At 42.1% G+C, this 12,713-nt stretch overlaps 1 protein-coding gene across 2 annotated transcripts in view; it reads left to right on the plus strand.

Annotated features, from left to right (window-relative positions):
* The window catches only part of grm7 (glutamate metabotropic receptor 7), a 130,780-nt gene that overhangs the window by 84,243 nt on the left and 33,824 nt on the right, over positions 1-12,713 (plus strand). For both annotated transcript variants that reach the window (XM_077008002.1, XM_077007992.1), the window contains exons 6-7: positions 4,935-5,135; positions 10,242-10,381. In XM_077008002.1, coding sequence (XP_076864117.1) covers positions 4,935-5,135; positions 10,242-10,381 — 341 coding nt within the window. The remainder of the gene's footprint in view (positions 1-4,934; positions 5,136-10,241; positions 10,382-12,713) is intronic.

A 12,713-nucleotide genomic window follows, 5' to 3' on the forward strand; every position in this document is an offset into this window, starting at 1 on the left:
GACAACAGATAGTCAAGTGACAGAAGTGCAGTTATTGGCAGATTTGGGTGGTTACATCGTGTTTGTACGTCAACACTAGACATTTGCAACACCAGACATTTCCTGTAGATCTACACAGAGGTCGTGCCCATGTCATGCAAAAGAGCATGTAATACGTAAGAGGGACAATTATTGATTCCTGCCAAGATACTTCAAAGATACCAGTTAATAGTTTCTTGATTTTCTTCACTGATATAGAGTTGGTCCAATAATCTACATGCATTAACCTCTTAAATTCCAGAAGTTTTTTAAAGTCTTATGGTACTATTCAGTGACAATACAGTCATAATAATAATAATAATAATAATAATAATAATAATATTAATAATATACTGTTTCGTAAAAATAGTAAATAATTCTGTGAGTATGCTGAAATTATTCTGCGGTGTATGTACACGCAAGAATGAGTAACTCCTTGGAATAAAAAATGTAGCGTCATTCTGTTTTGTGGAATATTTCTGTCTTATTACACGTGTCCTTTTGAACAGGACAGTGGAAATGTCTCAGACAACACTACCCACAGCATCCTGCACCCATGACACCCTTTCCCCGTCCTGGGTGTCTCCATGGTCTGCATATTCATTTATTTATTTGCTATTTATATGTATTTATTTATATTCATATTTATTTGTTACTTGTTTGTTTGGTTGGTTGGTATGTGCTTCCCTTGTTGTTATTTGCATGATCCAGCGTACAGGAGGATTACCCAGGATACACACAGCAGGAAGAGTGCAGCAGGGTCTCCGGGACGAGGAGAAGCAGGCCTACATACCACCGACAATTTGGCAAATGATTTTACGTCTTCCTGGGTCTGTCATACAATAAATGCATGCAGACAACTTTTGGCATAAATTGGGTTTTGCTCTGAGAAATACTGAAGTACTGAAGCAAATCATATCTCCCACGATTTATAAAGCCAGCCAGTACCTCGACTCACACCACCTGAAGGTTAAAAGTTAGATTTTGTAGAAAATGTCAAGTTTCCTGCACAGTGATACATGCTTTTGGACTGTGGGTTCTGTTATTCTTTGACACTCTGGGAATAAGTGGCCTTCCAGTCTTTGTTGATAGAACATCAACGCTCCCAGGCCAAGCTCTCGCTGCTGTGTGAAAACAGGCAAAGACAGAGCCTGGCTGTGGTTCTAGGGAATAACTTCCAAATGACTGAAATAAACATCTTTGAAGGAAAAGATAAATATTCTAATATGTGAGAAAAAAAGAAGCCAAATTCTCAGGGCAACAGCATTCATAAACACGAATCAGTTTGCTAAGCTTTTTTGGTTTTGTTTTATTGCAGATGTCGGTTGCCTTATATTACACATTGGTTAGGAAGAAATTCTGCTGCTGTAGTGTTCCAATAAAACCCACGGTGTGCCCCGATGTACGGGATGAACATTCCAGTCAGGTGAAACAGGTGTTCCTTTGTCACAGTTTGAAATGTCAGCACTGCCTTCAAAATCACACAAATTAAAAAGGTCAGTGATCAGATCAACTGTTAGATTTCTCCAGAAAAAAAACTAAAAGAAAAACAGCTGCTTTGCATGCTATAACAAACATGTAAAAAACAGGAAAAATTCAGTTTACCTAGCTGTGCGCGTAGGGAGGTAGGTAAACTGTATTTTTCCTGTGTTTGGACTTCACTCAGTAGGTTGTTAGCCTCCTCAAGCTCCTCCATTCATCATAATTACATGCTGTGTTTATCTCCGTAACACAGACACGATGATCACTTCCGTTTTCGATGACGGCTTGCGCTGCTTTATCTCGTTATAATGAGCATGACGAGCATCTTTGAATGAGCTTGCTTTTTCTCCAGGAGCCAAGATCAAAACCACTCATAACTTAACTGGAAACTCCTTGACCATCACATGACTGCTGTCATGCAGGTAACTCATGTTTCTTGCACAGGCAGTTTGACTAGTCATGCCTTCCTCCTCTGTGGGGATGACTGCAGTTTCTCCTGAGCTGTTTTCCTTACTTAGCTGAACCACAGCCAATTAATTTTGCAAGGCCTGCTGGGTATTTGGGGGATCAAATGCGATCCCGTGCGCTAGGCGCTGGCTACTGAACCTGTTTGGTGAGCGCTGGGCTGCAGCCTGGCACTGTCCAGACGGCCAAAACTAGGTGTCCACACCGTGGGACGGAGGGCAGGTGGGGACACCACATCCACACCTGGATTAGAACTTTTTAACACCTTTAGAAGGGAGCACTGCCTGAGACTGTAAATAGGACCAGGTTGAAGATAGCGTAGGCCACATTAAACAGATAAGCCTGCGAAAAAGGGTTTGTGTTTCTGTAGCTACTACAGGATTGCATTGCTCCAAGTTGTGAAAATAGGTGTGCTCTGAGCACAGTTCCCTTATCTGTAACCGCTGAATTATTGTACTATACAATTGAATTATTATTGCAAGTGTATTCAACTATCAATTTCTAGTGCACTCTGTTGGAAAACCAGACGTGGATATTTTCAGCAGAAAAATAATGAATTGCACAGCAAATAGCATATGGCTGACAATGATTAGGTGAAACCCACGCAAGTCGGTAGGAAGAACTCACATTAGTGTGTACACCTGTGAGGAACAACCTGGTTACACACTCTCTTAGCTGAGCAGCCAGCTCTGTCTAAAACAAGTGAGAAGTAGATGGGTGGAGAAATGTGGGACCAGCCAGACCTGGATCTTAATTCATGACAGTCATCTGCAATGACCTTGGTCCGCCAACATCCAATCAACAGCAGTCTCACTTACACAACAGCCAATCATTATTTTCCAGTTATTTAATTTTGCAGTTCAATGTTTTGACAATTAGGTCTCAATGTTTGTAGCAATCATTCAGAATCAGTGCTGAATTAACAGGAATAGACCAATAACAATTACTGATGTTTTTTTAAGTTTCTGTCCTATCTTCATGGGTTTTTATCAGTGAAATTAGTAATGGTTAAGTTTGGATTTTGTGTAAAACCTGAATCATATTCACCACCAGTCATACACACCTGCCTCTCTTCATAGTCACAGATTTGAGGGATGTTTTAGCCATAGATATTCAGATATTGGCAAGTGGATGTCAACAGGCAGCATATTTGTATATCTCATGAAGCTTCTTTATTGTTGCTAAATTACTTACCTGTGATCATTAGTCTTTGATGGTGATTGTGGCAATTGTGTAGCATCATCAGGATAAATATTATACTGCGGTGTCTGTTGTTTCATTCAGAGGATGTCCAAGGCAATCAATCAGTACAAATGAGCAGAAAGCATGACCTCTGTTTGGTGTCAACAGCATCTGACATGCTAATGAATTCAGGCCTCATGCAGTTTCCGAATTTCACTCAAAAGGTCTTAGGGCAATTTCAGAAGGATTATTTTCTGGCCTTCAGCCACTACCAGTGTCTGGTGCCTCGTCGGATGGAGCCTCTTCCTGTTAGTGGCTAGTGCCTTGGCTAATGGAGCCTTCTAACATGACCTTCACACACCTGCCTGCACTGTTGGCTTGACCCATGGCCCGTCTCAAAGTGCGTGTCCTCGGTGAGACACAGCTGTCAGGTTACGGCTAGGGCGAAAATCTCCACTTTGCTAGCCTGCCGATGACAGCCCAGGTGCTGCCTCTAATTTGAGCAGGACGGGAGAGGAAAATTCACAAGTCCTCTTCACCTGAAGAGTTCCATCATTTGAAAATAAAAGGTGAGGTAAACACTTGGCAGTGATGTCCTTTCATGTCTTTTTCTCTAAGAAAACACTTTTTTTGTTGCTGGTTAAAGTCTATAAAGCAGAATTTTGTCTGGTTCATGTTTAGGATATGCTGGTTGGGTTTACATTTCAAAATACATGAATACATAAAAAACAAGATGCCTTGTGGTAAAATGTTTAGTTTGAATCAGCTTGGATTCCATAAAATTCCATAAAATAATTTCGTTTAGCACTATGACACAGTTGGACCAGCACTAACCAACAGGTGCACCAAAGAGATAGAGGCATTTTGTCCTGATTTCTTTGTGAACTACATTTGCTGTCTGTTGTTTAAACAGATGATTGTCATTGTATTATTTAAAGATGATAAGACCCCCTTGGGTAATTTTTGACATTTGCATGGTGCAGCTAGATGAGGAAACCTTGGTGCATAAGAGGATTTTCAGATCAGATCAGATCAGATTTTGTGGAACAAAAGCACACCCCACAAATGGCATTCCCACTCCAGGTCTGTTTGTAGCATTTGAGGCTTTGGCCTTGACTTTCCAAAGGAGGCAATTGGCTGTGATCTGTGTGGGAGGATGATAGCGAGGTCTGCCATATCTCCACATTCAGGCCGTTCAGCTTTGAACCAGAACTAAACAGAGTATAACCTTCATCCTCCCAGACCGGGCGCACCGTGGGAATGTTGTTTTAGTAGGGAACACAAGAAGCACATTTTCTTTCCACTATTGGTGTAAATACTACACTATGTACTGCTTTAACTATATGATACATTTTATTACATTAATATATATAACTTTTTAGATAATGGGTACTGTGATACAATTTTTTGCAAGTTATGTCCTGTTGAATACAGTTTACATGGGAAGATTAGTGCTGATCCCAGATTGGCACTCAAAAATGTTTCATTTTATTTTAATCCTAAGGATTCTGATCTCCTGTGTTTTCACTATTTAATAAAACCCTCAGACTTTCATACCCTCAGCTTATGTTCTTAAAAGCTTCTTCAGACTAAAGGTGGTGATATTGCTGTCCTTTCATGGATCACGAAACTCCCATCCAAGTGTTTTGGAGAGCACCTCTACACCCACAATGTGAAAGCTCCCCCCCCTCCCACGCCAGATCACCCACAAACTCCTGGAAGAGGCTGCTGGGATTGTGCTTGAACTTACAGTGTCTCCTGTGTCCCCCCCCCCCCCCCCCCCCCAGGCCAGGAGCGGATAGGGGCAGACTCCAAGTACGAGCAGGAGGGGAAGGTGCAGTTTGTGATCGACGCCGTCTACGCCATGGCACATGCCCTGCACACCATGCAGAAGGACCTGTGCCCCGAGCAGTCCGGCGTCTGCTCCGAGATGGAGGCAGCCGGCGGCAAGAAGCTCCTCAAGTACATACGCAATGTCAATTTCAACGGTGAGTGGCGTGCGGCGGCCATGGCGGACCGGGACGAGGCGTTCCGATCCGCCCTCACGGGCCTCGAATGAGAAATGTTTTCAAACCAAATTGGTCACCGGAGCATTAGGCTCAATAGCGACTCCCGGCTAAGTTCTGCATGTGTTCAGTAATTACTGTAGCTCATCCGTGCCCGCTTGCTTGTTGCTGCGTGCGTGGGCCGGTGCCGTGGTGGGGGGGCGGAACAACAACAACACGTGTCACAGGATCCAGTTGCCGGAGTTGTAGAACATATGTTTCTGAGTGCCAGGCCATAAGAAACACACCAATGAGATGGGAGAAGAAAAGACCGAATTAGATGGTCAGGGGTGGCGACAGTCTCCCGAAAATGATAAACGATTGGTTTGTGTTAAAAATGCATCAGATCGCATGCGGGTAATTGAATTGTCATCATCCAGCAGCAGCTGCACAAACGCCCCCCACTTCCTCTCACTCCCCCCACCGTCTTTTGTTCCATCAGAACGGATCTCCGGCAGCGACTGTGCTCTCGTGCAACTTAGATATTTTGAGCAGTATTATAAACAAACGTATAAAAACAACGAACATAAAACCTCTAAACTTTAAAACATATTCATAAGCTCCTTTAAAAAAACCCGTTAAATATAAAAATGGCAGGGGGAATATACAGTAGGCCTATTTACATTTTATTATCAGAGCACTGGAAAAAAAAAGCTTAAGGCCCATTTGGAAATGAGATATTAATGTTTCCTAATTAGGTCAGAAGATTATAGGCACTTTATGGTGGGGTGGCAGTAGATCGATGTCTTTGATGTTTGTGCACTGAACAGGAAGCGTTGTGGGAGTGAACATTTGAAAAGACGTGTGTGGAGAGACAGCGTCTGGCAGACTGAAAACTGCAAGCTAAATAATCCTTTCAAATGGAGTTTGTGCAAAATATGAAACACAAAAGCTGCGTGATCTGGTCCATTACTGTGTGACGGCTATTTTAAATTCCAGTGAGATTAATTGCTGCAGTACAAAGGAAGAAATTAAGAATTAGTATATTCAATTACTTGTTGTGTACTCAAAGTTACTTTGATATATATTCACCCAGTTGCCCAGTGGACCCAGTTGGATCAGAACAGAAGTAGTGCCTTACTGGACACCAGTAGAATCCCTACCCAGCTTGTAGAACTTTGAATACATATGTGTATTCATTTGAATACACATATGACTTGGTTACTCACACACGTAATCACTTTGTATCCTATGAGATACAATCAAAATGTTACATGTGTAAATTTACTTTTGTCCCTGACTTATGGAAATGTTGATGTCATACAGGCAGTCAAAGGAGAATGTGTGTTAGGCCAGACAAACGTCTCCATTATTTCCTACAGTCCTGCACCCCACTTCCCCCAAATAAATAAAGTGAACATGATTCACTTTGGAGCTGATGATTGGCTGAATTAAAGCACTCGGTGCTAAATGGAAAATATACACTCCAAAGTAAAATTAAATTCACCAAACACAAACCTCCAGTACAAAAAGCTATAATACTGATGGGTCATAACTGCTACTGTTTATCTGTTAGCACAGGAGTCATTTCTGAAATGCTGCAGCAAGATTTATATCAGTAAGGCATTTGATCATAAGTAGTAGTGATGAAAAAAACTCAATATGTAGGCATGAAAAGATGGAGAAAAAATCATTTGATGCACTTTTTTATCCAGCTTTCAAAGGGTTCTTAAAAAACCCATCACCTCCCCTGAGATGTCGTAATGCCAGGGAGTCTCAGTGCATACTAATAAACATTAATAGATTTAAAGAGGTCCAACTTCAAAATAAATATTCAATGTATGGTGTGCAGATTTCATCCAAAAAATTGCAGTTGTAAATTTTTAAAAAGTAGAACGCACAGAATTTACCAAAATGGACATGGTGCATTTGGATGGCAGAAAGGTTCAAACCGATTTCAGATCAGGTTAAATGTTTTCAGTTTTTTTTTTTTTGCTAGTGTGAGAAAGAGGTAGATATACAGTGTCATTGTGAGTCAGAGATAGAGAGTGTGGTTGAATATGAAGCACATGCTATATATTTGTATATAGTGTTTGTAAGTGTATAATTCAAGTGGTTGAAGTATATATTATATTTATTGTGATCCACCAAAAAAGAACAGGTTTTTTTTTTTATTTCTGCAGCTTCAGACATGTGAATGTATACGTGTGAATGGAGACGTGTGAATGTATACATGTGAATGTATACGTGTGAATGTAGACGTGTGAATGTATACGTGTGAATGCAGACGTGTGAATGTATACGTGTGAATGTAGACGTGTGAATGTATACGTGTGAATGTAGACGTGTGAATGTATACGTGTGAATGTATACGTGTGAATGTAGACATGTGAATGTAGACGTGTGAATGTATACGTGTGAATGCAGACGTGTGAATGTATACGTGTGAATGTAGACGTGTGAATGTATACGTGTGAATGTATACGTGTGAATGCAGCCGTGTGAATGTAGACGTGTGAATGCAGCCGTGTGAATGTAGACGTGTGAATGTAGACGTGTGAATGTAGACGTGTGAATGTATACGTGTGAATGTAGACGTGTGAATGTATACGTGTGAATGTATACGTGTGAATGCAGACGTGTGAATGTATACGTGTGAATGTAGACGTGTGAATGTATACGTGTGAATGCAGACGTGTGAATGGAGACGTGTGAATGCAGACGTGTGAATGTAGACGTGTGAATGTAGACGTGTGAATGTAGACGTGTGAATGTATACGTGTGAATGTAGACGTGTGAATGCAGACGTGTGAATGCAGACGTGTGAATGTAAATGTGTGAATGTAGACATGTGAATGCAGACATGTGAATGTAAATGTGTGAATGTAGACATGTGAATGCAGACGTGTGAATGGAGACGTGTGAATGCAGACATGTGAATGTAAATGTGTGAATGTAGACATGTGAATGCAGACATGTGAATGTAGACGTGTGAATGTAGACGTGTGAATGCAGACATGTGAATGGAGACGTGTGAATGTAAATATGTGAATGCAGACATGTGAATGCAGACATGTGAATGCAGACATGTGAATGTAAATGTGTGAATGTAGACATGTGAATGTAGACATGTGAATGTAAATATGTGAATGCAGACATGTGAATGCAGACATGTGAATGCAGACATGTGAATGTAAATGTGTGAATGTAGACATGTGAATGCAGACATGTGAATGTAAATGTGTGAATGCAGACATGTGAATGTAAATGTGTGAATGTAGACATGTGAATGCAGACATGTGAATGTAGACGTGTGAATGCAGACATGTGAATGTAAATGTGTGAATGTAGACGTGTGAATGTATACGTGTGAATGCAGACGTGTGAATGCAGACGTGTGAATGTATACGTGTGAATGTAGACGTGTGAATGTATACGTGTGAATGCAGACGTGTGAATGCAGACGTGTGAATGTATACGTGTGAATGTAGACGTGTGAATGTATACGTGTGAATGTATACGTGTGAATGTAGACGTGTGAATGTAGACGTGTGAATGCAGCCGTGTGAATGTAGACGTGTGAATGCAGACGTGTGAATGCAGACATGTGAATGCAGACGTGTGAATGTAAATGTGTGAATGTAAATGTGTGAATGTAGACATGTGAATGTAGACGTGTGAATGTATACGTGTGAATGCAGACATGTGAATGTAGACGTGTGAATGCAGACATGTGAATGTAAATGTGTGAATGCAGACATGTGAATGTAAATGTGTGAATGCAGACATGTGAATGTAAATGTGTAAATGCAGACATGTGAATGTAAATGTGTGAATGTAGACATGTGAATGCAGACATGTGAATGTAAATGTGTGAATGCAGACATGTGAATGTAAATGTGTGAATGTAGACATGTGAATGTAAATGTGTGAATGTAGACATGTGAATGTAGACATGTGAATGTAGACATGTGAATGCAGACTAGTGAATGCAGACGTGTGAATGCAGACGTGTGAATGTAAATGTGTGAATGTAGACATGTGAATGCAGACATGTGAATACTTTCTAAGACGTTTGCTTAACTGAACACATAAGCGCATGAGTGCAGTCAAGGAAGCAAATGCAACAGAAACTTAAACACTGGTTCACAATGACACTCAAGGTTCATCTTCCCCTCCACAAGGTGCGAAACCTCCAACAACAGGTCACCGGTCCGCCGGTGCCCCCGACACGCCGCCGTGACGGCCCCGATGTTCCTTCCCCCACCACCTTCATGGAGGGAAGGAAGCTTCAACGGTGACGGCCGTTTCAGGAGGGTTCCTCGTGCACAGGGATGGTGCCTGTGATGGATGGATCAGCTGTCATGTTTTGCCGTAACCCAGATCCTGCTCTTGTCACTTCCCTGTCCTGCGGAGATGGCTCGGCTCATCCAGGACGTTGACTTTAGCGCATATGTGGAATGCCGCCATTGCTGCGATCTTCACACACGCAGGACGGCAACCCGTCCCGCTCTCTGGGCGCTGTCTCCCACAGGCCATCGCAAACATGATTAATGACCTGTGGAAAAGAGAAAAGTCGGACTTTCTCTAACGTGAAGGCACTGACCTTGTTCATGTTCCTAAAGTTCTCCTGTCGTAACAGGGCCCGCAGGCAGAAGCGATTCCCGAGTGCGGACATGCGCGAGTCCAGGATGAGCTCCTGGCCCCGGGGTTGCGCTGCTCTGTTTATTTCTAATGACGACTAAAAGAAGCCCTTTTGCTCCCAATGCCAAACACAGTCAGCAGAGCCCATGATTTTGCTTTCAGCGGTATGTACAGTAGCTGGATAATAAACAAGAGGAGATCAGAGAGCTCATGGTTTGACTTGCACTATGGAAGGTGTGAAAGAGTCTCAGGACTCACAAGACCTTCTCAGGTCCTCAGGATGAACTCTCGTGACATTCTCAGCTCCCCAGGATGGACTCACGAGACCTTCTCGCTCTCCCATCTTCTTCTGCTCACTACATCTCTGCTGTCTCTGTGGCTTAGGGATGTGTTACAATACAGCCAGTGATACGCACTGATCACTGGAAACCAAAATGTAACAGACTGCACTTGTTTCCATCCTAGGGAGTGCAGGAACATCCGTCACGTTCAATCACAACGGAGACGCTCCAGGCCGCTACGACCTGTTCCAGTACCAGATGAACAATAATAGCTCCCCGGGGTACAGAGTCATCGGCCAGTGGACAGAAACACTGCAACTCAACGTGAGTACACCTCACCCACAACGCCACATGGTCATCACACCAACTTTCACCTCCCAACTTACACCATCAACGCACTCGCATTTGAGCAGTTGGGCTTTTTTTCCCAGCTGGACAAGTGATTAAAGATGAGGAAAAAAACATCAATCAATACTGGTCATGAATAAACAATGACATCTCTGGCTGTTAATGAGGCCAAACACTAAATAATTCACTTTAATTATCTGTGATATACTCCACGCTCCATATGTGGGAACCTTGTCTTCATGCGGTTACCGCTGCCATTCTGTCAGTTCTACCAGACCCGAAAGGTTTTGGGGTTCTGCAGACGCAGCAGTGTACCACGATGAATCATGGCCCACAAATATAACATGACCATGTCCCGATAATTATTTATTTATTTACTTATTTTAAACCACACAAATAATCGTTTTCTTTTAGAGATCCAGTGCTATAATAGCCAGAGCAGATGTTGACCGCTTCCTGAACCGTGGGCTTTATGATAACGCGCATGTAGAAGTTTAGTGCTTTAGAGCACAGCCCATTATATAGCATGTGCATCATTTGAATTACTTAAGCTGACATGCCCTCAGTCTACGGGGCCCATGCTGTAGTGATGCCAGGAAGCCTCATCACTGCACTGACAGCGAGCATGTGCACGGAGAAGCCCACGTTGGCTTGCCTGATGAATGCAAGCGCGGTGTAAATCTCCCGCACAGCACGGGGAATCATAATATACATCACGCCGAATGAAATCATTTTGCCGTTATCGGGCTGAGCTGTGTCATCACATGGACAGGTGTGAGGCGCTGATCACTCCCTAGTCCTGCAAGCAGCGGAGCGGGGGGGTGGGGAGGTGGGGGGGGGTTGTTTCGATGGGACTCGCGTTCCTAAAATAAGCAGAAATCAGCTGTAACACCCTTATGCACGATCAGAATTGTCCTGGTCATGCAGAAATAGTGGGTGCACCCTGAAGGATTTGCCTGTACGTAATGAGTTTTGATCATATCATCGTGTCTCTATAGTGCTAAGAGCTAATCTGCTTCATAATTAAGGTCGAGAGAAACGAGTTATACTGAAGGAAAAAAAAAAGATTACATGGGATATGTCCTCCCAACGGTACTTTTCTGTGGTAACAATAGTCTGTTTCATCATCTGCTGAACCACTGAGAATTTAGTTCTCCCAGATCACTACGAGACCATTGCACAGGATTTATATTAGATTCAGTTTTGAATGAGGAAGCATAATATGGGTGTAATTGAACAAACTTTGCAAAATAGCATGTCATGGCCTCCAAACGCAGATGGTGGTGCAATGCAGTGCTAAATGTGCCTTTACTCAACCATATTCAAAGATGCCACATTCAAACCAGGTGCAAAGATGCAAAACAACAGTCAACAAAAATGTGCTTTAATTGGGAACAGAAGTTACACCAAAAGGTATTAAATCTCTCCAACCTGCGGACATCTGAACATGTCTAGACAGTGTGTGGTTCACTAGTTCACTACAGAACAGCACTCTCATGCACATGCAGGATAATAGTGGAGCAATATAACATGCACATATTAAATTGTAGATTATATGAAGGGTTGGGTCACTTTTAAACTATAACTGGAAGATGATAATGTAAAATGTTTATCCCCTACTGTTTGTCAATGAGCTCTGATTTCTAGATGTTTGTGTTGATATGTCAGTCTTGTATTATGTTTTCAGTCAGCCCGTCTCAGGATCTGTTAGCAAATCCCCCAGAAAGCTCTAGATCTTTTTAGGGTTCACACACATAGTGTGGGAAACCTATTGTAATCGTTAGGATTTTTCCCTTTTCCCATTTTTTGATATAAAACGCATCATGCAGACTACACCGTAATGCTTAGAAACACCAAACTTTGCAAAGAGGTGCAGTGTGCTTCCAGAATCAGACTCAAGTACAGGGACCCACATTGGCCTTCGGGTGGCGCTATACATAGTGAAGAATTTTATGTTTTGGAACATATCTCTCATACCAGAAGTCATAGAAACAAAATTTCAGTTCCTATGCATTATTGGCTAAATTCAATAGGACTCTAAATATACAACCATTAAGCTCCACCCACTTAGATTATTTACTAATTTGCACAATATGCAAAACGTTTGCAAACTAGTCCTAGGTTTTTCATCTGATCACCATGATCTTGGTGCCAAACTATACAGAAGAATCTCATTATCAATGATTATCAAAAAATAATTGTGACGTTTGCATATGTTCTGTCAATCAGTAGCTCGGAGGTAGGGCCTAATTTACATCAACAGCCTTATCTCAAAAATGCTACAACCAGTCTTCATGAAACTTGATAG

Source organism: Brachyhypopomus gauderio, chromosome 1 (assembly GCF_052324685.1).
Source record: "Brachyhypopomus gauderio isolate BG-103 chromosome 1, BGAUD_0.2, whole genome shotgun sequence".
Classification (NCBI taxonomy): domain Eukaryota; kingdom Metazoa; phylum Chordata; class Actinopteri; order Gymnotiformes; family Hypopomidae; genus Brachyhypopomus; species Brachyhypopomus gauderio.